This window comes from Mauremys mutica, chromosome 2, assembly GCF_020497125.1.
Source record: "Mauremys mutica isolate MM-2020 ecotype Southern chromosome 2, ASM2049712v1, whole genome shotgun sequence".
NCBI classification, from domain to species: Eukaryota; Metazoa; Chordata; order Testudines; family Geoemydidae; genus Mauremys; species Mauremys mutica.
Window position 1 is genome coordinate 255582821 of NC_059073.1, and position 22949 is coordinate 255605769.

Sequence of the window (22949 nt, forward strand, 5' to 3'; positions counted from 1 at the left end):
AATAAAAAGAGCAAATGTGCCGAATGGCCTCACTTACTTACATGTGCATCAGCCAGCACAACTACTATTGTTCACATTATTCTGGTTTCAGCGAAGAATGGGTACTCATCTTTTGCAATCACCTCACTAACACAACATCAAAAAGTCAGATTTTTTTGAAATGTGCTAGCTTCCGTTTGCAATACTAATGAAAAAGTATTAGGTAAGCAAGCAAGAAAGAGGAACTCTGGACCCTTTGCCAAGTTTCGGAATGCCTGATGCCATGATGAAATTAATAAAAGACTGGGAAAATATGTATTCCCGTTCATTTTAAATATACTACTGAAGTTCACTAAAGAAAGAAGAAAAGGGTATTTGTCCAGAATGATCACACATCTTTCTTTGCCAGTGTGGGAGGTTTTCGAAACCCATTAAATCTGGTTCTGATTTCAGTACAAAGTTAATGTTTTCTCTGCTAGAAAAGGCTGTAAACCACTGCAACCTAGTACAACATTGGCAATATGAATACTAATAAAAAAGTTAGGTTTCATGTTTCTTTCTCATGCAGCCATGCACAGCTCAGAAAATTATGTTACTGTCTGTTCCAATAAAGGGATATTCATTGGTTGCCATTATGCTTATTAATCCAAAGCAAAACTCAGAGTATTAAATCATCGGTAAAATTGTGATTTTTCTTTTAGTTTGATCTTACGCTGCCAAAAAAAGAACACAGATTCCCTAACACTTAGCTCCTTGTGTCACGTTAGGCATATTTACAAAGAAGAAAAATAAGCCACCTCTCTACATGAAGTGTATTCCTCTCCACAGGCAGTAGATAAAGCACATCTGCGCTCAAGAGCCTGCTGCTGGCAGGCATTAACTGACTTAATTTTTACCAACCACAGCTGAGGGATGAGAAGGAGAACAACGGTCCTTTGTAGAGTGTTTCAACCCCGTTATTCAGAAACACTAGCCACAGCAATTTAAACTGAATCTCCATCTCTCCTTGACTTCTCCATGTATATCTGTCATATACAACATTCAATTCCCATCTTTGCCCGCTCAGCAGGGGAAAAGGTCCATCCCTCTCATCCCCCAATTGGAATTACTGATAAAGTCCATTGAAATGTTATCTTAGAGTTGAATTTACACTATGCTATCAACTAGAAAGTTAGACCTACATGTCTACATTTTCTCTTTGGTTATACTTGTGCAGCCTTTCTGAAGCCCATGGGGTTTCACGAGTCTAGCTGAAAGCAATATTTGACCCAAAAAGTATAGAAAAGAAAAGAAGTGGTGCTGAGATTGTTCATGATCATACTCTATAAATACCTTCCAGGTAAAAGGGAAAATTTAAGGAAAGGAATTATTCACAATCTCAGATAATAGTAAGAAAAGAAGCAATACAATGAAACTAAGGAAGGAAATGTTAATGCTAGAGATGAGGGTGCTGACAGGAGTCTGAAGCCATATTTTCTTTTCATACAGATTCATTTCGGTTTGAATAGCTCACATTTGATGGCAGATAACAAGGTCGGCAGATACAAATTAATCTGACGAAAAGTAATGCCCCGCCCTTGCCAGCCTCAGGCTGGATTGTCAGTAAGCGAATGGTTTTCATAAAACACGTGTACCAGCACCACAGTTCAACCAAAGTTAGACTGTCCAGCTACCAATATTATACTGTCCAGCTACCACCTCCTTTAACTCTGGCCTCTCTAATCACTCAGTGCCTTCTTCTCTTAGTCCTACAGAAGCTGAGAAATCTCAAACGATAGTCAGAGTCACTCCCATCATTCCCCAGATGGGAGGAATGTGGAATATGTATGTCAAATATGGAATTTGGAACAAAATTTCCATCCAGAAAGCAACTGGCACAAAAACCTGATAAAAGCTCTTGCTAAGAGCGACTAGCTAAAGCTCCACAAAGGAGAGACTGAAATGTAACCTTCTTTGACTAAAAACAGAACAAGTATTTGTGAATAAACAAAGGATAATTAAGTACATATACAGGGCCCAATCCTGTTCCCAGTAATGGCTACGGCTGGATCCTGCAAGGTGCCAAGCCCTCTGTCCCCAGTAAGGAGTGAACCCTTTGAGAGTTTGGCCATGATTTCATTTGGGATCAAGACCATGTTATCTAAATGTGGTTTAGCCAGCAGAGATGGAAAAAGAGGCTGATATTCAGATTCTATCTGTCTGTCTATCTATGCTGATATTTATATAGCCTTCACCACATTCAGAGGTCCTTTTCATTTGGGCACTAGACTCTAAACTTCTATCCAAATATCAGCTTGTTTCCTATGAGACCATTTCCCTGACAGTCAAATAGATGACTCGAGTAATATAGTAGAGGGAAAGCCCAGGTTCTGTTGCTAGGGCAAGACAGTTCCAATGAACAAGGCACATGTTCAACAGCTGACTATTACTCAAGTGGTATTTGGCTGGCCAAATAGCACTCATGTTCCTACTATCTGGTATGCTTATCCCACTAGCTCACAAACTTTCCAGATAGCGTCCCATGCCCCAGGCTACATATTTCAGTCTTTTGTTTGCTTTTTTGACCAGAACTATAACTTATACTGATGGTATCAAGGTTCCGCCTGCTGTTATTCTAGGGCCGTGTTATCAGAACTAATAATAAATATATCACAAATAATACATGCCAACAAAAACACTCTTCCCTACGCTATAAAGATGCAAAAAGGAAGTTTTATTTTACATGAAAGTGCCTTTTCTCTCATATTTGTTCCCTTTTATATGATAACATTGTTAATCTTTTCAATAGCTCAGTCTCTCTAGAATAATTTAAGGCCACTACTCTTCTAGTCTTCCCATTGGAACATCTAATATAAACCAGAACTACTTTGGCCTGTTCTGATAATGATTACAATGCAGCTGGCTCAAAAATTGTAGCTGAAAAAGTATGGGAGATATTTGTTGCACAAGAAACATGATTAGAACCACATTTTCTTAGCAGGAAAAAAAATGTGTTAGACTTCAAAAAATCCACAGCACTAGTATATATCCTCTTCTTTTCTCAGATATAAGTACATACTGCCCATGCATAATTGGATAGGTATGAAATGAATATCAATCTTAAAGATAGAAGACTTAACATTTGATATAATTTGATGGGAGTGGGTAATTGCATCTGTTAGCTAAGTCCCCCTAATTCAGCATGTGTATGTGTGTATTTCTTTTACACCAAGGCAGCTTCAGAGTTCTTTGTTCTAAGATTAAAAATGAACATCAGCAGCTCAGCATTCATGAGCAAATTTACAGTAATATTTTGTGTGTGCAAAGAACAAAAAAGTATCTTTATAAGGAAACAGATTTTAGTTTCAGTTTTCTAAGGGGTTATTATTAACAGACAGCCAATGTTAGGAGGTTTAGAGAATTGGTTTGGTTCAGATAAACAGCCAAAAGTTTTGATAGTGATCTGATGCTTGTCCATACTTATCAAAACTGTAGTAGTTGAGCTGAAAAAACAAATTGTTCTGGAAATTATATTTCCAAGTTTAGGTCAGATTAAACAGGGAGCATTAGCTCTTTTGTGATAGTTCTGCATGAAGCCCCAGCTTAAGCCAAGACATGTACATAGTGTAATATAAACTGTGGGGGACATGGGGGAGAAGAAGTTGCCATACATGTTCAGACCTCCAAAGTGGTTCAGGTATGGTTTCAATTTTTGGTGACAATTTTAGTTAGTTCTTATTTCATCCAACCGTGGTCACCTATCTCTAGTCGTTATAAATATTAAATAGAAAAGGGCTCCCTAGAATGCTGCAACTTCCCTTAGAACTGCCCATCTCCCTCTGAATTAGCTCGCTTTTGTTGGTCAAACTAAGCCCTTGCTACTACAGCACCAGCAGATGAATATTGGTGCAGACACAAATTATAGGAATTTGCCGCATGCTGCAGCACTCACTGAATCCTGGATGCCCTCCGGGGAAGGAAGAATTCCTGCCCTTTGCAAAAGGACATTTTAAATCTGCCTTTTTGTTTGTAAAAGCTTTTTTGAAACTTGTAGGGGGCTATCATTTATCATCTGGTAGTTCAAACTGTAAGAGTCCATTCCTATTCTCCTCTATCAACTTCGGTTTAAGTTTTCATTAGATGAGAGCTTCTCAAACTTCATTGCACTGCGACCCTCTTCTTACAATAAAAATTATTACACGACTCCAGGAGGGGGGACCGAAGCCTGAGCCCACCCAGGCCCCACTGACCCAGGTGGGGTGCAAAGCTGAAGCCCAAAGGCTTCAGCCCCAGGCGGGGGGCCTGTAACCTGAGTCCCAACACGCAGGGCTGAAATCCTCAGGCTTCGGCCTTGGGTGGTGGGGCTCAGCCTTCGGCATCAGCCCTGGGCCCCAGCAAGTTCAAGCCAGCCCTGGTGACCCCATTAAAATGGGGTCGTGGCCCACTTTGGGGTCATGACCCACAGTTTGAGAACTGCTGCATTAGATTATTCTGATTTATATGTAGCCAAATTTTCGTAAGAGGACAAATAATTGTCTCTTGATTTTGGGGCACCCACTATGAGACACCTAGAGATTAATTTTCAGAGGTGCTGTGGACCCACAATCAGAGATGGCAGTTCCTCAGTCTGAAAATCAGGGCCTAAGAATCTCTAGTTGAGAACTCCAAACCAAGACATACCAAATGACTATGAACGCTTCTGAAAATGTTGATTTAATTAAGCATTGTCAGTTTGCTTGGCACTGTATAAATGTAAAAGATGAGATGGTCCCTGCCCCCATGGGTTTATAATCTAAATCAGACATGAAAAGTCAGTTCAGACAAAGCACCAGATGAGAGTCCAATCCCAAAGCCAGTGTGGGTTTTATAGATGTTAAAGGGAAGAAGTGACAAGTTTGGTAGGCTTTGTGATGGGGAAAAAGATAGAGGAGTCGAATATGAGACTGTGGCTGTGAGTCTGGGTGATCGTGTTACTGTTGTTAATAGTGACACATATGGCAGAGTTTGGGCTGAAAGAGAAGAAATCCAGTTTCCTTCTTGTTGAATTTAAGATGGTGGAGGGACATGGAGGTGAAGATGGCAGGCAGATAGTTGTAGATGTGAAACTGGACCGAAGGGCCAAGGTAATTAGGAGATGATACAGAAGCCATGAGCTCACCAGTAAGTTTGCCCAGGGATAGAACATAGAAGATGTGAATAGAGCTGAGAACAGAAACTGTCTGAGCAGGAGCAGCTGCTGAAAGAGCAGTCGGAAAGGGATGAGAAAAACTACGAGAGTACAGAGTCATGACAAGTAGCTGTTCTGTTCAGAAAATGTTCATGTTATTGTAAAAGGCCATCAGTTAAATGTAACAGTCTGTGAAACGGGGTGGAGGAGAAAGTGTCATATTAACCTCCAATAGAGTCACTTACACAAAAGCATGGTTGACCCTGCAAACATATGCCAATAGACTGTTTTATTTTAACATGCTGATGCTGATAGTCCAGCAGCTGTAGCAGCAGCCTAACAAAATGGAGGGAGAGTTTACAATAACAACGTATTGTTTCAAAATAAGAGGAAAGGTTTCATGATTTCTGGGTTAGTAAAAACCCAGAAAGTTTTCATACTATAAGGTTTTTCTTAGAGAGAGAAAAGCTGTATAAATCTGTTCCTACATTAGTTTCAGACTGATAGTAGGTTCCTAGCTGGGATGTTTCCCATTAAATCTTAATTGCTAATGATTTTTCCTCTCTCCATGCCAGATAACTAATGTATGAATGAAGGCAGCTGAGAAAACTGATCATTTGGAAGTAGACGCTAACTGGAGGTAAAGCAAAAGCAATGGCAGGAAGCAAAATCTCCACCAGACCCCCACACACATTCCCAAGAGATGAAGTAACAGTCAGAATGCCTGAGCTGTGGCTGGGAGAGTGGATATTTTGCTCAGAATCTAAAACAAAGGAGAATGGGCAGCTATTTATTTTTTTATTTATTTAAAATCAAGACACAATTCTTAAACACGCTAACAGCTGTTCTGCTGAGGAACAGTAAATGAGCAGTTACAGGCATTATTCTACTATGGGATCTACATTTATGTCAAATACAGCAGCACATATAGCTACAGGGATGACTGCTACGGACTTTTGATATTTATCTCATTAAAAATACAGCACACATACAACAAACCCCAACTGAAAACCATCTGGCTGTGCACACAGATGACCCATGCGGATACATGTTCTAATTACTATTCCCCTCATTCCTCCACCCTTGCCTCTTTCCACTGTTCGCTACATGCACTCTTGGGTCTTTTCTGTTGCCCGTGAGCTCTACAGGGCCCTACTCTGTGTTGCATAGAACTTAGCACAATGGAGCCCCCAACCCTGACTGGGGCCTCCAAACTCAACTGTAACAGAAATAATAAAACCACAACAATGGGATTATGCACATGAATCTGCTCTACTGAAAGTGAGTAAAGGTGTCAGAATCGGGCCTTTAATGAGGCTTCTGCTTATACCAAACTAATTACTGAAAACAAACACGGAACTAAACCTTGGCAAGAAGAGTTATTGCACTTTTCCTTTTTTAATGCTCTTTGATTAAAATATTTCACTCAAACTAAAACTTTGCACACGGGGGGGCAGCTATAGACACAGTCAGACCATTTCCTTCCTTGCATAAGGGGACCACACGTGGTCGCACAGTACAGTCTGTATCTCACACATTGTCTGGGATCTGCTTCTCCACTGGCTGTAACTGCCCCTGCCCGTTTGGAGATCTCGAAGCAGCTGAAACCCACTACTTCCTGCTACTCTTGTGCCAGCCACTCCAAACCAGCCCAGCCAAAAGCAGTGCTTTTTGCCAGGGTCTTGCTTCAGTGCCAGCAGTAAGAAGGTTGGTTAGCAAGCAAGATCCCCACCTAAATGTGGAGGAACATTTAAAGAACACTGAATGACTGATTTCAGGATCCTACACTCCCACACTTAGGGCAGGTCTACACTAAGGGTGGGGGTCGAACTAGGGTACGCAAGTTCAGCTACGTGAATAGCGTAGCTGAATTCGAAGTACCCTAGTTCGAACTACTCACCCGTCCAGACGCCGTGGAATCGAAGTCCGCGGCTCCAAGGTCGACTCCGCCACCGCCTTTTGCAGTGGTGGAGTACCGGAGTCGACCGCGGCGCTTCCGGAGTTCGAACTATCGCATCCAGATTAGACGCGATAGTTCGAACTCCGAGAAGTCGAACTCACCGCGTCGACCCGGCTGGTAAGTGTAGACTAGCCCTTAGTAATAGACAGGCTAGGCGGTGTATCACCAGTGCACACTGAGTCAGCAAGGATATTTAATAACTAAAACAGAACTGCATTTCCATGGGGCAGGGATTAGCGGTGATAGGATTAATAACGAGTGTAGCGTTAGCATATAGCATTTCACCTTGACGTTGCTGGTTCAAATACAGCTCAGGTCAGTGATAACAAAGTTGCTACCTTCTGAATACTTGTAGGTGACCTCTGATATGGGCATGGTGGTTTTAGCACTGTCCAAAGGGTCAGGCAGACGTACACATCACAGAAACCCTGCACACTAACCAGGGCTTTTGGTATTGCTCAAAGGTTGGGAGCAGTCGAGGAATGAAGGGCTTGGAGATTGACTTTGCTCCCTAGAAGGTGACTACTCTGGAACAGACTTCTCCTGCAGGGCAATGAGAGGAGGCTTGAACTTTCACTGCCATGCTGCATCTGTCCTACTTCATTCTCCAGGATGTCACTCCAGCACCTGGTACCTTTATACCTGTGATAAGCACTCCTGTTCCTGTTAGGTTTGCTTGGGACAAAAAAAAACCCCCGCACAGTCAGTTGAATGTCGATGAGACTTCTGCTCCTATGTCACTTCAGAAAATAATATTCCTAACTACCCTATGCAGTCCTGCCATGTCAGTGATTACAGAAACCACTGGTGTTGCCTAGAGACATTGCTTTCTGCCTGGCTCATCCTCCACAGCTAGAATAAAGGCCAGTGAACCAAGCTGTAAATAAAGATGGGTGGAGGAGGCAGCAGGGATTCTGGTAATTAAAATAACGAAATGTGTCTTGTTTTTGTAATGTGAGTTTACAATTAAGGCTTGACAGGAATAATCTGCATAATGCACACACTTCTGTATTACCTGTGGAAGCATTCATTGAGCTATAATTAGCTGAGAACCCCTCAGAGGCAACGTTGTGATTTGTCACAAAGTACAGCATCATTATGTTGCCACTGCTGGTGAGTGATGGTGGAATTGATCTTCCACAATACCTATAAAAAGTCAAAAGAGATACCATGTATTGAGTACCTATATCAATATTCTATTGTATCTAGATTAATAGAAAAGTATTCAATGGTCCCCAGAAGCCTGTAGCTGGGTCATTTTCTGTTGACTTTAGAGGGAGATAGATTGGTCCCCATCTGATTAATCTTCCAAAAAGACTAGCTAATATGATGAAATAATCTCCATTATAATCCCATATTCACTTGCTCCTTATTTTCCAACTACTGGAAGGATGACATTTTTCATCTTTTGGCCTCAGCCCAAATTTGTATTTGAAATTTTGACCCAAACCAGTTTAGTTGTTCTTGAGTTATGGGAGTATAAAAATATGTTACCTTTTGTAAGAAAATAAAAATCTGCAGTGCAATCATTTTATTCACTGATATAAACACACACGAGGAGGCATTGTAAATTGATCAATAAATAATATGAAACTATAAAGTCTAAGATTTAGCCCATGTTATAGCCTAACTTTTTGTTTATTCGGGTACCCAATTTTCACCTATTCTGCTTCTGCTACTTGGTATTAAAAATTATTTCCTTCCCTGCATCCCAAAGGAAGAAATAATATTAAAAGTGGATTTAAACCTGTTACCATGACCTTAAAAAACATACATGAAATTCTATTGCTAGGCAATGGCAGATGTGAAAATCTGCACATGAGATTGCCATCCCTTACAGAAAAGTTAATTTCTCACTCAATAGTTCACATCCCTTGGCTCAATAAAAGACTTAGGAAAAACACTAGCCCTCCTAAACCTTGCCTTTACTATGTTAAATGGAATGATTGTTGCTGTTGGCCTGAATAATACAAATCTTTAGCTGCTTTCAGTAAAATGAACCTATGGTTGAACACCTTGATACCAAAGGAACAGATCCACTGAGGAGCACAAAGAAGACAGCTTTGTGGGTAGCTGTGTAGGTAGGTAGATTAAATAGATTAGATAGGCATATTCACCTTCCAAGCCTTGTCATAGTACCATTGTCATATACTTCAAGATAGTCTTTGGTGCAATTGTAATCAAACTCCAAGTTAAATGATGTGAACGTCAGGCGGATAAGGTGCCCAGGCTGCACTGAGATAGTCCATGCACATTTAACACCATGTGGGTAGATGATTGGATGACCAGGACTTGTAATGGTTCCTTCTGGCCCAGTGAGAGTCTCCCCACATGCTAGAAAGATTTAAAACAACAATGTGTTAACTAAAATAATGTTTTCAGAAGATGACACTTACAAAATCAGTTAATTGTTTCTGAAAATTAAAAACATGATTCTTTTTCTTTCATCATCTCTTTCAGATTTTTTTGAAAGGATTGTTTCTTTCACAAATGAGGTCTCCTGCTTTGTTGTCATACAACTTGACATCCCACTGATTACAATACATGGTTTTCCTTTGCTCATCAATTTGAATTGGTAATATACAAGGACATAGAGGACCAATAGACAGAGGGTGAAAGATCTCAACTCTTACCTCTATCTAATGGCCGGTATTCAGCCATGAACCCAAGATTTGTAGCAGAAGAGACTCTGAATTTGACATAGAGATAATTCCATGTGGACTGCACTGCTGAAGGTATATCTGTGCCACAGTATTTCGCCAAAAGAGGAGAATCTGTGCTGCTGCCATCTCTGACCTGAAAGACAATGTATTCAAAACAGCCCATGAAAACTTGTTTTTATTACTGCTAAGTAGTTATAAAATGTAGATGAATTGACTCAACGCGCACAAACAGTACAAAATAGTCTTGGAAACAAGTAGGAAGAGCTAAAAGATTAAAAGCCACCATGGAGAAGACAGTGGCTCATCCACCTCATTAAACTATTCAGCAGGTCAGATCCGATCCAACTTTAATATACATTTGTGTCACCAGCACAGTGGCCTTAAAGCTGCTGTGAAGGTGCAGCTGAAAATTCTTCTGGCATAAAGGAATCAGATGGAGTAAAGCTGGCATTCCAGCTGCCTGGAGCTCTTCACCAGTAGGTAGCACATGGGATACAAGGAGTGGAGAATCAGGCCTTATCTATCCAGATATAGTTATGCATCAATGATAGCTCTTATTATAGAAAATATAGATGGAGAAAGGTCATGTTATCAAAGCAACATTCAAAAGAAGAAGGTTGGCTCACCTAGTGAGTCAGGAAAATATTTCATTTGTCCAATGAAATCGGTGTTTATGTACCTAACTACCTATTCACCCACATGTTTGCTTATTGACAGACATAGGTACATGACGGAGGCGTGCATATGATATTTGTTTGTAATTCACAATAAGTATGTATGAATATGCTTTACCTCCACATAATCTGAGTCACAGGTAGTGATATTTCGAATGCCAAAATCGATAAAATTAAGAATCACTGCATTGTCTTCTGGCTGGAAGATGATCCACTCACAGGTCTTCTGATGAGGGAAAGCCCTGGGATAGTATGGGGAACGAATAACACCCTCTCCAGACAATACACCCCCACAGGCTGCAATGAAAAATTAAGTGTTAGCAGCTGGGACGAAGGTTTACAAGGAATGTATATTGGGCTGTAGATTAAATGTCATTTGGGGGGGGGGGAGAAAATAACCATTGAAAACACACATTTCCATCTATTGTGGATATTTCAGATAGGTTTAAGAGGGGGCTGTTTGTTTAAAAAGTCGCTATTATGTGACTAAACCTAAACCTGCATAACTGAATGTGGAACAGCAGTGAAATCATGTCCATGAAAACGCCAAGTGAAAATACACATTTGTCTCCTTCCCCAGATTTGACTGTATTTGGTTTCACAGACTCGTGCAGAAGGGATGAGGGAAGGGGATGGCACACAACAGGAGAGGAGTGGTCCATGTCTCATCCGTTGGTGGTGAGTCTGGAAAAAGGAGTGTTGAAAGTGGACAAATTTACAGGGCAGAAGTAAGGTTATTCATTATCTGCCGTATTTGGTGCTTGTGCTAGTGATGAGTGGTCTACTGTTGCAGAGAAAAATTGAGGCTATACAGCATGTATTTTAAGTTATGTTAAGGGTGCCCACTTTTAAGCATTTCTATCAATAAATCAATAAATGTATTGATAGATGTCTCAACTTTTCATTTCCTTGCTTTTAAAGTTTTGTCTTAGGAATATTATGGGCAGATCAATCTTAACTGATATATGGCATAGTGTTTTTGTGTCAAAGATGCAGATCAAGTGAAGAACAGGGAGGTCGAGATCTCAGAATAGTATGATATCATATGTAAAAAATGTGCAGCAAAACCTAAGTACAATGTGGGGAGTTAAGATGGGAATTAAGTCATATACAAATGCTATAAGGTCCCCAATCTAGAGGTCACCAGTTTCTCTTACCAACTTCATAAATTGCTCTGAAGCTAGCCCTTTGCACAGAAACATCTGACTTAAATTTGATCCACAGGCTGTTGCTAGAGGAAGTGATTGGAGAATGAAATGTGCTATTGCAGAATTTGTTGATGATAGAAGACATTTCGGAGTCACCATCTCGAACCTAATCAGCAAAAATAAAATAAAATAACTAATAAAACCGTAACTCAATATTTTTATGCATCCATAAAACCAGCATCAATTTTAAACCCCTAAATAGCACGTCATTTGTTTTGTCATTAAGCTTCAGTAATAAAAAAGTGCTGCCAAGTGTTGTTACAATAATGTAAACAAAAGGGAAGCTCTCACAGCCATATGATCATGTAAGGTCTCCCAATATAAGGAGTGCCAGGTCAGTATTTGCTTAGGAGACTTCCAAGGCAAACGAAAATACTGTTGATCCAATAGATGGGAGGCTTGTCTGTGAACCAAAGCCTCAACCTGAGGCTAAGCTGTATGCTGCCCAAAGAGCCATCTTTGGAGAGGTAAAAGCAATGTCCTGACTGTTAATGGTTATTAAATATTTACATGGCATGAAATTCCTGCCTAAAAATAGAGGGTTTTTTTAAAATTTTTAATTTTCTTCTAATTGTCTCCCCTATTTAAAATTACAAATACATTCCCTGCTCTGTACATGGAGTTTCTACTGACTTCAGTGGGAGTTCTCCACAAGGATTGCCATAAGACCACCCAGGCAGACGCATAACTAATGAGGGGTGCAGTTCTACATTCCAGTGTCAGTAATAACGGTTACACTGGTGCCATCTCATTATTTTATCTGAAAAGTTCAAGGTGTTAGAATTAAAGAGATGGTACACCAGGGTACACCAGGGAATCACTGTCTGCTTTTAACCCTTGCATTGCCACTAGGCTTGAATCTCATTAATCAACTCACTAATCAAGGGAGATATTTACTCCACTGATTGCCTCATGAATTGGCAGCAGATTTGAAGACAAAGATACTGGTGAAAACAAAAGACCATTTTCTCAGCAGCACCAGTTCTGTACCTGGAGCAGCTAGGGCTGCTCTAAATTGCACTTAGTTGCAACAGCTAAGAAGCATCCACTGGGGATGAGAAGGTCTGGAGAAGGGATTATGTTCCTTTAAATTGTTTGATATGGAAAAATGTTAAGTGAAATTGTACAAGGAGGAATGTGTGGGATCAAGACCAAAAATAATATATGCTGCTTGGTGCACAGAGATTGGACTCCTGGATGGAAGCTCAACCCAGACTGCTCGTTTGGAATTTTGGGAAAATTTGAGGGTTGTCCATTGTCTACTGAGGAAAGAGGGAGCAGGATCACAGAGGGAGTTGGAGAGCTAGACTGTGATCAGGAAGGGAAGTGCTGTTGGGCTGTTAGAAGATGAGGCTGTCCCTAGTGGAGTAAGAGGTAGACGGGTTACTGAAAGCAATTGTTTGGTTTATGTCATGTTTAATCTGGCTAAATAAAAGTGTAGTGGATTTTCAAACCCAGAAGTTGTAGGCATAGTCAGTTGGTGGGTTTGAAGAGATCTACAGAGCCCTCTAATAGTTAAGAAAAGCAGCCAAGATCACCCAGTATTTACAGGCAAGTGTCCTGGGAGGAAGATTGGAGGGGTAAAAGGGCTGTAGAGACAATAGTGTTGAACAGGTCATGATACCAGGACACAGCAGTACTCCAACCATCCTCAGTTTCCCCCCTTCACGTCCTTACACCATGGCCTGGGATGGGAGGAGAATGGCGGATGGCACAGAGCCCTATGCTGGCTCTATATATGGCGAGGTGAAACCAGATGGCTGCACTGCTGCTGAGCTTTGGTGATCTCCAGCTGTCTGTGTGGCTTTCTGCTCCTTGGCAATCATTGTGACCTTCCAGAGAGTTCAGTGTAAGCCAGTGGAGTTATTCTGGATTTACACTGGTGACACTCAGATTAGAATTTAGGCCAGAATGTTTAGAAGGTGAATTGAGAACATTTTCAGAACCATAATTCAGGTAAATTGATACTTCTCCTTTACTGGTTTTTCCCAACAGTGCTGAAAGCATTGATTGGTATTTAAAGACAGATGAGAATTCAGTCAAGCAGCAACAAAGATAACAGGGCACCATAGCCAATTGATTTGATCTCACAAGGAGCTGGCATTTCTAACAAGTTATCTCTGACTTTGCTGTGCTACAACACATTCTTCCTTAACTGAGAAACATATTGTGTCTAGTTTCTCTCTAAAATACTGAAGTTCCAGGGATTCAGGCTCCTGCTTCCTTAATCAGAGACTAAACATCCCCCCTAGCAGAAAGGATGAGCTGTGTCTGTGTCTATAGCAATTGCACAGATTTCCTGTTATCATCAGAGCACATGAGCCTCTGGGTCTTTTCAAAGCGAGAAAACAGTTGTCAAAAAACTGATTTTAAAGTAATAATTTAAAAGTCCAAAGCCAGCTCCCTAGTTTAACCTTTACTACAGATGCCTATGAGAGAATATTTTAGAGCCCACAAAACTATTTTTTGGGGATGGGTTTGGGGGGGGGCAGAACTTGACAAAACCACACAGCTTTGATCACACTGGTTATTCCAGGGTCATAAAACTCCATCCCTGTTACTCTGTTCTGGATTGAATGGATCTGAGTGGGGGCGTGGGAGGAGATGGGGTGAAAAGGACAGAAAAAGTATGATAAAGCTAAACTGCCTGAGATTGATCAGCAAACAACAAGGTAAATGCCTTGATAAATCAACACAATCTGATTGTGCCCAACAAAAATTGTTTTGTTTCTCTGTTTTCTGTGAGTTTAGCTGCTGTTCTGCCAGCAATTAGACAAGAGAAGTAGCAGGCCAGACAAACAAAAGCTGTCTGTTTTCATTACGCAGATTTCCCTCTAATTTTAGAAATTAATTATACTTCATTCCAACCAAAGCCTCTGAATTAAAGCAAAAGAAAGGGAGCAACGTTAATAAGCAATCTTTTATGGCTAACACTGTAGAAATAGATCCACTATACTGAGCTCACTGGAACCTGTTCCCCGTTTGCTCAAAAGTATATCAAGCAAGAGATGAGCCCACTGAATTCTAAGCAGTGCCGTCTTGGCCTTGGTATTATTTATGCTTATCTTGTATTTGGTACACATTAACCCAAGGCTCAAACCCCATCCTGATTAGGTGGAGTGACTGAGGGTCAGTCTAATCCTAGCTGGGTTCTCATACTCACTCACCTTTGGCTCATGCTGATTGCATGGCCCCCGCGTCTTAGCCTTTGTGGCTTTTGAACCCTAATAAAAAGAGATATCTACTCTCTTGTATCTGAGGAAGAAATTTTGCTTTACAGTTTTATGCACACAGATAATCAACATTTCAAAACCACAAAATAATAAAAGTCACCTCAATATAATTCCAAGAACAGCCGCTGTGGCTTTCCAGCTCCATGTGAGTGAAGTTGAGGTAGATTTTTTCATTCAGTGGCTGTCGGATAATGTAGATACACTGCCTGTTGTTAATGTATGGGTTAGGCCAGTAAGGGGACAGGATAATGCCCCCACTGTTTGTGTAGTTTCCTCCACAATTGGGATCCGCTGTGTTAAATACAAATAAATTGATCATTTGAGACCTCAAATGGGTCATATATCTGAATGCTGGCTGCAAGTCAAACAGCAGATTATTGGGCTAGAGTCCACCATGATCCTGCCTGTCTCTATTTCCAGGCTATTTCTAGATACAGTAATTTGGGAAATGACATATTCATAAGTTAAGTGCACAGTTGTACTTACAAGGCGATGTAGTGTAGACAATGTGGAAGCCTCTGTCGGTGACTGAACCATCAGAATGAAAGTGAATCCATGCATATGGGCCAGAAGTTTGAAGTGGGGGAGGAGAACTGGTGCTACAATATTTACTGAGGATGGAGTCTTGTGGAAGGAGGCCGTCTCGAATCTAAACAGAAGTATTAATCCTCATCACAGGGTTATCAGATATAAGCCAACTGTGGGCAATTTCAATATTCCTAAAGTTATTTTAGCATAGGACCTCATAGGCAGTCTCGTTAGTGATTGAAGGTTACCAGATGGAGGCTAAGCTGGTAAATCCCAGCATGGCCTTGCTGTTTTCACACATTCAAAACTCTCATTTAAGTCACCAATCCTGCATTTCCACTGGATGTTGAAGGACTGTGGGACCCAGCCTCTATTAAATAACTCCAGTGTTGACATGAATGACACAGGGATCATTCATTGAATGGATGGAAGGGGAGGGAAAGTTTATGAGATCCACCTTGCAAAGTTTTCCTAGAATCATCCTTTCTGGTGGCAGTGGTTTGGGGAGTCACAAAAATTATGGAGGCCACACTCTTTCCCAACTCTACAGATCTTAAGGATACACAAGGAAGTGAACCTCCTTTCATGAGGAGACAGGAATTTGCAGCTGCTTACAGGCTTCCATTCCTCCTCCTTCTTTTCTGGATACCCAGCTCCAAGAAAGGCTGTGCTAGATCTCCCTGCAGTCACTCAGTAGCAGAGAGGATCCAGCAGCAGGTAATACAGATCTTAGCTGCATTACTTCCTGTCCTGCTGCTGGGGCCATGAAGGGACATGGTGCCTCTCACTCAGCCTGTACTGTAAGATGATAGCCCAGCCCTTTGGTTATTGTTGTGAATACATCTAAATATAACTAAAGAAGACAATCAGAATAAGAAAAATGTGTTTGATTATTATCATTATGGAGAAGATACACATCTAGAAGTAGGTTCCAAACAGTGCAGTGTTGGTAAGTAACCATGATCATATGACTGGTTTGATCAATCAGAATTAAGGATTTTAAGGTCTATGTTATCATTCAGAAGAACTACTTCTATTGGAGACTTAATCTGGAAAAATACCCTCTTTTACTAATGTAAAATAGAGCTTTTATACCATCACACGTTTTCTAGATAGCCTCAATTAAACACTGTAATAGGGGCAGTTAAATCTCTTTCTTTATTCCTTCACTGAATGACTGATTCCATTTGTGATTATAATTGATTCCAGTAACATGCAACAGTTTGCATACACTACAGCTATTTTCACAGAAGGGAAGGTTTCTAGACACAACTGGAAGGAATCCTTCTTGGTGTAGTGATTTAGATGCTTATACGACTTGAAGGTTTCAAAAAGCCATAGTTACTGTCCTTTAAAGATGTGTCCCAATATTTCAGAAATGACTCAGCATTTTTTCTAATGGTAAATAGAGCTGGGTGAAAAAAAAATGATAAATAGTTTATTTGCTGAAAAATGCAGTTTCCAATCAACCTAAACTGTTTGCCAATTCAGGTTGAATTCAGTGAATAGTTTCAGCTAAAAAAAGTTTGGAAAAAATTCTGAAAAAAATTGAATTTTTTTGACATTTTCAAAACTAATGTTTCAACTTTTCCTTTGAAAACAACATTCCATTTAGGATTTTAGCTAGATTTAAGTATAAAAAACACAAAAGGATAAAAAAATCCTGAAAATTAAACAAAAAATTTCATTCTACTCTAAACAATTTGTTTTGGTTTTAGTTTCAGCAAGGAAAAAAAAATGCCAAAAATGGTCATTCTGGGTCAACACAAAACAAAATTTTTTTGATTTTTCAGTTTGGCCACTGAACTGAAAAATCAATTATTTGCCCAACTCTAGTGGTAAATGCTCCTTGAAACCCTTCACTTTTCACGTTTCTGTAATTATGATATAGTAAAAAACTTTGCATCTGAGATGTAGCCTAAATCTCACATGTCAAGCCGTTTACTGTGGTACAAATATTTATTTCTCTCACACTTTTTGTTTATACAATTAATTCCCTGAGGGTGTATGTCTGACCAGAATTCTAGAGACTGAGGTTTTTGAGGCTAAATAAGTTTCTCACCAGCGATTCATGGCAAAATCCTGGCTCCATTGAAGTCAGTAACAAAACTTTTACTGGTTTCCTCTACTGATTTCAATGGGGCAGGATTTCACACTTGTTGTGTACGTGTCTGTGTAGTTGATGAGTAGTGAGTGACTATTTCAGCTTGTGATTTATCCTGCCAGCATTACTTTTCTGTCTGAAACAAAAAGGTTGTAATATTTTGTTTTGCAATCACATTGCCAGAATGATGAAATTTTACCTCCAGATAGTCATAGCTGCAATTATCATGATGCCCTAGACGCAGTGTGCCAAAAGCAAATGTGATGAGAAGGCCTGGCTTGGTTGAGATGGCCCAGTAACAATCTCTGTCCGGAGGATAGTTACCAGGGTATCCCGGCGAGTTTATTGAGCCATAAGTATTTGTTAGTTCACCACCACATTCTAAACAGGGGGAAAAAACCCACAGAATTACTTTACTCTTTCATCCAATTTAGATAGAATATATGTATCCGCCAAGGCTAACTCATCCCTTAATGATGGAGTTTATGGACTGTTTTAGGCTATCAGATATATCAGATCAAACCATTTTTTTCCTTCTCAAGATTTACATTTAAGGAAATCCATAAACAATAAAAATATAACCCCAAATAGGTATGTGTCTACACTGAAAACATTACAGTGGTGCAGCTGTAGTTCTGCTGCTGTAGCACTTCATTGTAGACACTACTTATGCCAAGGGCAGGGCCGGCTCCAGACCCCAGCGCGCCAAGCGCATGCGTGGGGCGGCATTTTAACTGGAGGGCGGCAGGCGGGTCCGGCGGACCTTCCGCAGTCATGCTTGCGGGAGGTCCACCGGAGCCGCGGGACGATCGGACCTGCCGCAGGCATGACTGCGGCGGGTGCGCTGGTCCCGCGGCTCGTGTGGACCTCCCGCAGGCATGCCTGCGGAAGCTCCACCGTAGGCATGGGACCAGTGGCACGTCTGCGGGAGGTCCCGCGGAGGCACGGGACCGGCGCCCGGCAGCGCGAGCAGCGCGGCACGCCGCCCTGCTTGGGGCGGCGGAATTCGTAGAGCCGCCCCTGGCCAATGGGAGGGGTTCTCCCATTGGTATAGGTAATTCACCTCCCTGAGAAGCAGTAGCTTGGTCAATGGAATAATTCTTCATCAACCTAGCACTGTCTACACCAGGGTTTAGGTTGGCATGCAACATGTCTGGGGTGTGTGGATTTTTCACACCTCTAAGTGATATAGCTATGCTGACGTATGTCACCAGTGTAGACTAGCCTGTAGATGCATAGCTCTAATTTTTAAAAAAAAATGGGTAACTCAGTAACTTAGTGAAAATATCTTTAGAGATGGAACAAGCAAACACACAGGCCTCTTTTGGGGTTCACAGAACTAGGCTGAATGTATGAGCTTTTTTTTAAACCTAATCCCCCACTTTTTACGCTGCTCCAAGGGTGATACAATTTATTTTTAAAGTTTTTCCAATTAAAGTGTTATGTACTCAGGGTAGAAGAATAATCCTTCCCACAGCAAAGGCTGGGTAGCACAAGTGAGTGATTTGTATGTTGTACACATACTATATCTAGTTTTTTCAATAAACAGTTTTGCTCTCCCTCTGGTTCTTTTTTCATTCTCTGTATTAATGCCCTTTCTCTGATGCATTTTACTCACTGGACTTTTTCCCTCCCTCTTCTCTATCCCTTTTTCTCCTTGTGACCGCTCCTAGGCAGTACTTGAACACAATAATTTTAAAGTTCTAGTCAAGCTTTCGAACCCAGAGTGTTTGGGGGGTTGACATTAGGTAACATGAATTTGCCCCTCCCTAGCTGTCCTGAAAGAGGCCCAAGTTAATGATCTACTTCAAGAAAGGAACTGCCCAGTCGACTGAAAGATCATGCAAATGCTGTTTTCAGGAATTCAGACATAAGAGATAACTACACAGAGAAAGTCAAGTTGTTTGAAATTTTGATACAAAACTGTCATGTTTAAAGTCCCCAGGAACATATAACCTAGGATCCTAATAAACTTTGGAGAATCTCTGATAGGAAGAGCAAAACAACCATAAAAACTAAAGCAAAATCCTAGCAAATATTGTCCAGGCAGTAGTTGTTAGAATTTGATTCAGAGCATCTACAGATAGCTTATTGGCCATCTTTTCTACCTTACTCTTAAGCAAACTTTGTCCTTCAGCTCTTGACTTTTACGAACCAAGTAGGACATAATGACCTTTTCCCCCTTTTTTGGTACATTACCTGACATCTCTTAAAACTTACCTGGTTCCCGAGACTCCCATTTAACTGTAAATCCTCCTGCATTAATTGTGTGGTCAGAACGGAACCAGAAATACAAGGAATTATGGGTACTGAAAAGCTCAGGAAGGTGAGATGAGCCACAGTATTTTCCCAGCATGTATGCTGATGCCGAGTCCCCATCATGAATTTGAAGGAAGTCAGATTTACAGCTGCTGTGTGCTTGCAGTTGGAAGAATGGGAAAGTAATACGCAGAATCTAACAGGAAATAGCAGAAATTAGATCATTGTATTTGTCCATCTGTGATCTAAAGTTTCAGCTGTAAGAGTGATTATATATTGTTTACATAGTAACCCTGTACGGAGCAGATACACCTGTCCACACAATTGTGCACATCAGTGACAAGCTTCAGAGTAATAATGAAATTTCTGAAGAAAACAAAACAAACAAAAAACCCAAGACAGAGGAAGGTATTAAGTAATCATAAAGGTCAAAAGAAAGGAAAGGAGATAAAGAAAGATCCAGACAGACACAAAAGTTGTCTAGGAGGACTTAATTCCTAATATTACTATTCCTATAAAGTAATAGTTACTCAGGATACTCATTTTAGGATCCTCAGAGCTAAATTTGATGATGGTATAATGTTAAGAGTTTGAAATACAGGATAACCTAGCAATATTTGATTAGAGTTTCACCATGTTATTTTCTTCATGGTATATAATTAATTAACAAGCATATTCCCATTCTTTATATTGTTTTAAGAATTTTCCTTTCAGCTACAAAACTAAAGGCTCTTTTGTGGATATAAATTCTTCCTTTAATGAACCTACTGTAGCTAAATAATGGCATACAGCAGTTTAGTTAGATCCAGATCATCAGCTTGTGTACTTCAGTGTAGCTTTACAGATGTCAATGGCGCTATATGGATTTAAAGCTGAGGATCAGGCACATAGTGTTTGTACAAACTTCCAGAGTGTCCAGTGGTTAAGGGCTAGACACTCTAGGGAAACACTTCAAGGAGGCTCGGAGACTGGTCTGCACCTATTGTTAATCTGCAAGGCAAAGTAAGGGCTGGCAGAGCCCCAAGATATTCTCTGGGTGGTTACCAGACTGGTGGTGTCAGGGAGCTGATGTCCAGTTAAGCACAAGCAAATCTTCCTGTTGTTGGAGGGAGTGGGATAACAAAGTCACTCACAATCTGGGCACACTGAGAAAGTGTCACAATTTGTAGATCAGTTTTTCTTATGCTCAGCCATTGAAGATGTGAATTCAGGATTCTACATTTCACAGACTCATAGAGATTAGACATGGATGCTGCTGTGAGGTCATCTAGACTACCAACCTACCATCTAGCTCATCGAAGAGCAGGACTGATCCCTATTGGATATTCATTAATATTTCTAATGCAGCTGTAAATGAATTACATCCCCAAACCTAAAGCAGTGTAAGAAATATGGTTTCTGTACTATTTAGGTGTTAGTATGTGTTGTTTGGTGTTGCCAACTCTTGCAAGTCTATCATCTTGCAAGTCTTGCAATATTTGCTGTTTGTTCTTAAAGCCCCTGCTTCTGAAGGCGAGTGATTATATGAGAATCTCAGCTGGTTTTTTTTAAAAGTAATTTTCTAAACCTTGCGGTCATGAAGAAAAACATAAAAATGTGATTCAAGTGCACCATCAAGGTTCAGAAACCTGAAGTCTGATAAAAAGAAACTAAAATTAATTCTTTTAGAAAGATCTCATGATTTTTGGTGGCCAGGCTTATGATTTTTTACTGTTTGGGGTTAGAAATGCTGTGTAATTGATAGCTGGAAGAGAAAGAAAGAAACTTGAATATGGAACTTGATACATAAAAAGTATTTCAGCTCACCTTTGAATACTTTTAGCATTTATTACCTGTTTGACAGTTCGAATTAACAGTCCTTCCCTCAGACTGAAATTCATCCCCTGAAGTCATTTTTCCTGACTCCAGTAACACTTCCTGGTCATAGTTATGGTTGTGCTGAACAACTGACAGTTACTCATTCCAGTAGGGTGATTTATTTTTAGGTGCACTATAGTTTACCTTGTTGTTGTTAGTTCGGATAACCCAAGCACAGCTGACCCGGTGATCATACTGCTCACTGCCTGGATTGTTAGGGTAGCTGAATGACCCATTGAAGCCTGAAAGAAACCCTCCACAAACTGCAGGAAAACAAAACAAAACAAATTAGATTAATTACAGCTATTCCTGCATTGAAGTAAATAGAGTGGAATCCTTTACCATAACTTTTGTTTTGGTAAACATTTAGGGAAAAAAAGGGTGAGAAACATTTGTATAAGAGGAATGGCTGGGATTTACTGAGAGCAGAGTGACCTAAGGTGAGTAATAAGAAAAGAAGCCTAAGAATTACCGATAGCTGGGTCCATCAATATGACTTTTTGATAGAAAATGCTATCTCTGCAAAAACAAATTTTTTCCACGGGAAAATTCAGATTTTGAAAATGTTTTTGATTTTCTGTGAGGAAAAATGAAATATTTTGTTTCTGCTGGTTCAACTTGAAATAAAACATTTTCTTTCAGCTTTGTTCAACATTATACTGCATATGTCTCTTAGGAGTTGTAATACAGGTGCTTTATGTCCTCATTCTCTTCTGTGGGCCTTACTCTCTGGCCAGATTACACCTCCCATGATGCACAGTGGTCACCTCTCTAACCAAGCTGTGTGGTGCATCATGGGAGATGTAGTCTGGCAAAAGAACCTGTCCCACTAGGGAGAATGGAGTCAGGTGGCATCTGAACTACAACTCCCGGGAAGCCCCGTAGAACCTAGGCAGATGCAGTTTAATGTCCCACTGAATCCAAATGGAATATTCCAATTCAGTTCAACAAACTGAAATGAAACATTTTTATTCGGGGAATGTCAAAATGTTTTGTTTTGATTGGAAATGTTCAAATAAAATATTTCATCATTTTCTAACCAAAATATTTCAAAAAACTTTTAATTCCACAAAAGAAGCTGCTATTTTGACATTTTGTCCAGATTCAGGACTAAAACAAATGTTGAAAGATCAGAATTTCCTGTGGGACAGGTATTCCAATTTTTAACTGCCTCTCCTTTGAATAATTCAGGAACAAAAATCTAATTTTCATACAAGTGCGCTTAGTAATGAAAAGAATCAAGAGAAGAAAAAAATAGGAGAAAATAGGATATAGCCAGAAATATCTCCAAATATAAACAGTTCTCACAATAGCTATTTAAAAGAGTTACATTCCATA

General features: G+C 40.3%; 1 protein-coding gene across 1 annotated transcript in view; it reads right to left on the reverse strand.

Moving 5' to 3' along the window:
- CUBN (cubilin) overlaps positions 1–22949 on the reverse strand; it is a 215549-nt gene that overhangs the window by 164210 nt on the left and 28390 nt on the right. Inside the window, exons 13-22 of the mRNA XM_045006661.1 lie at positions 21756–21874; positions 19716–19950; positions 17695–17876; positions 15350–15512; positions 14964–15154; positions 11580–11736; positions 10541–10719; positions 9719–9881; positions 9203–9419; positions 8101–8231 (exon numbers count right to left, since the gene is read on the reverse strand). Of these exons, the coding sequence (XP_044862596.1) occupies positions 8101–8231; positions 9203–9419; positions 9719–9881; positions 10541–10719; positions 11580–11736; positions 14964–15154; positions 15350–15512; positions 17695–17876; positions 19716–19950; positions 21756–21874 (1737 nt within the window). The remainder of the gene's footprint in view (positions 1–8100; positions 8232–9202; positions 9420–9718; positions 9882–10540; positions 10720–11579; positions 11737–14963; positions 15155–15349; positions 15513–17694; positions 17877–19715; positions 19951–21755; positions 21875–22949) is intronic.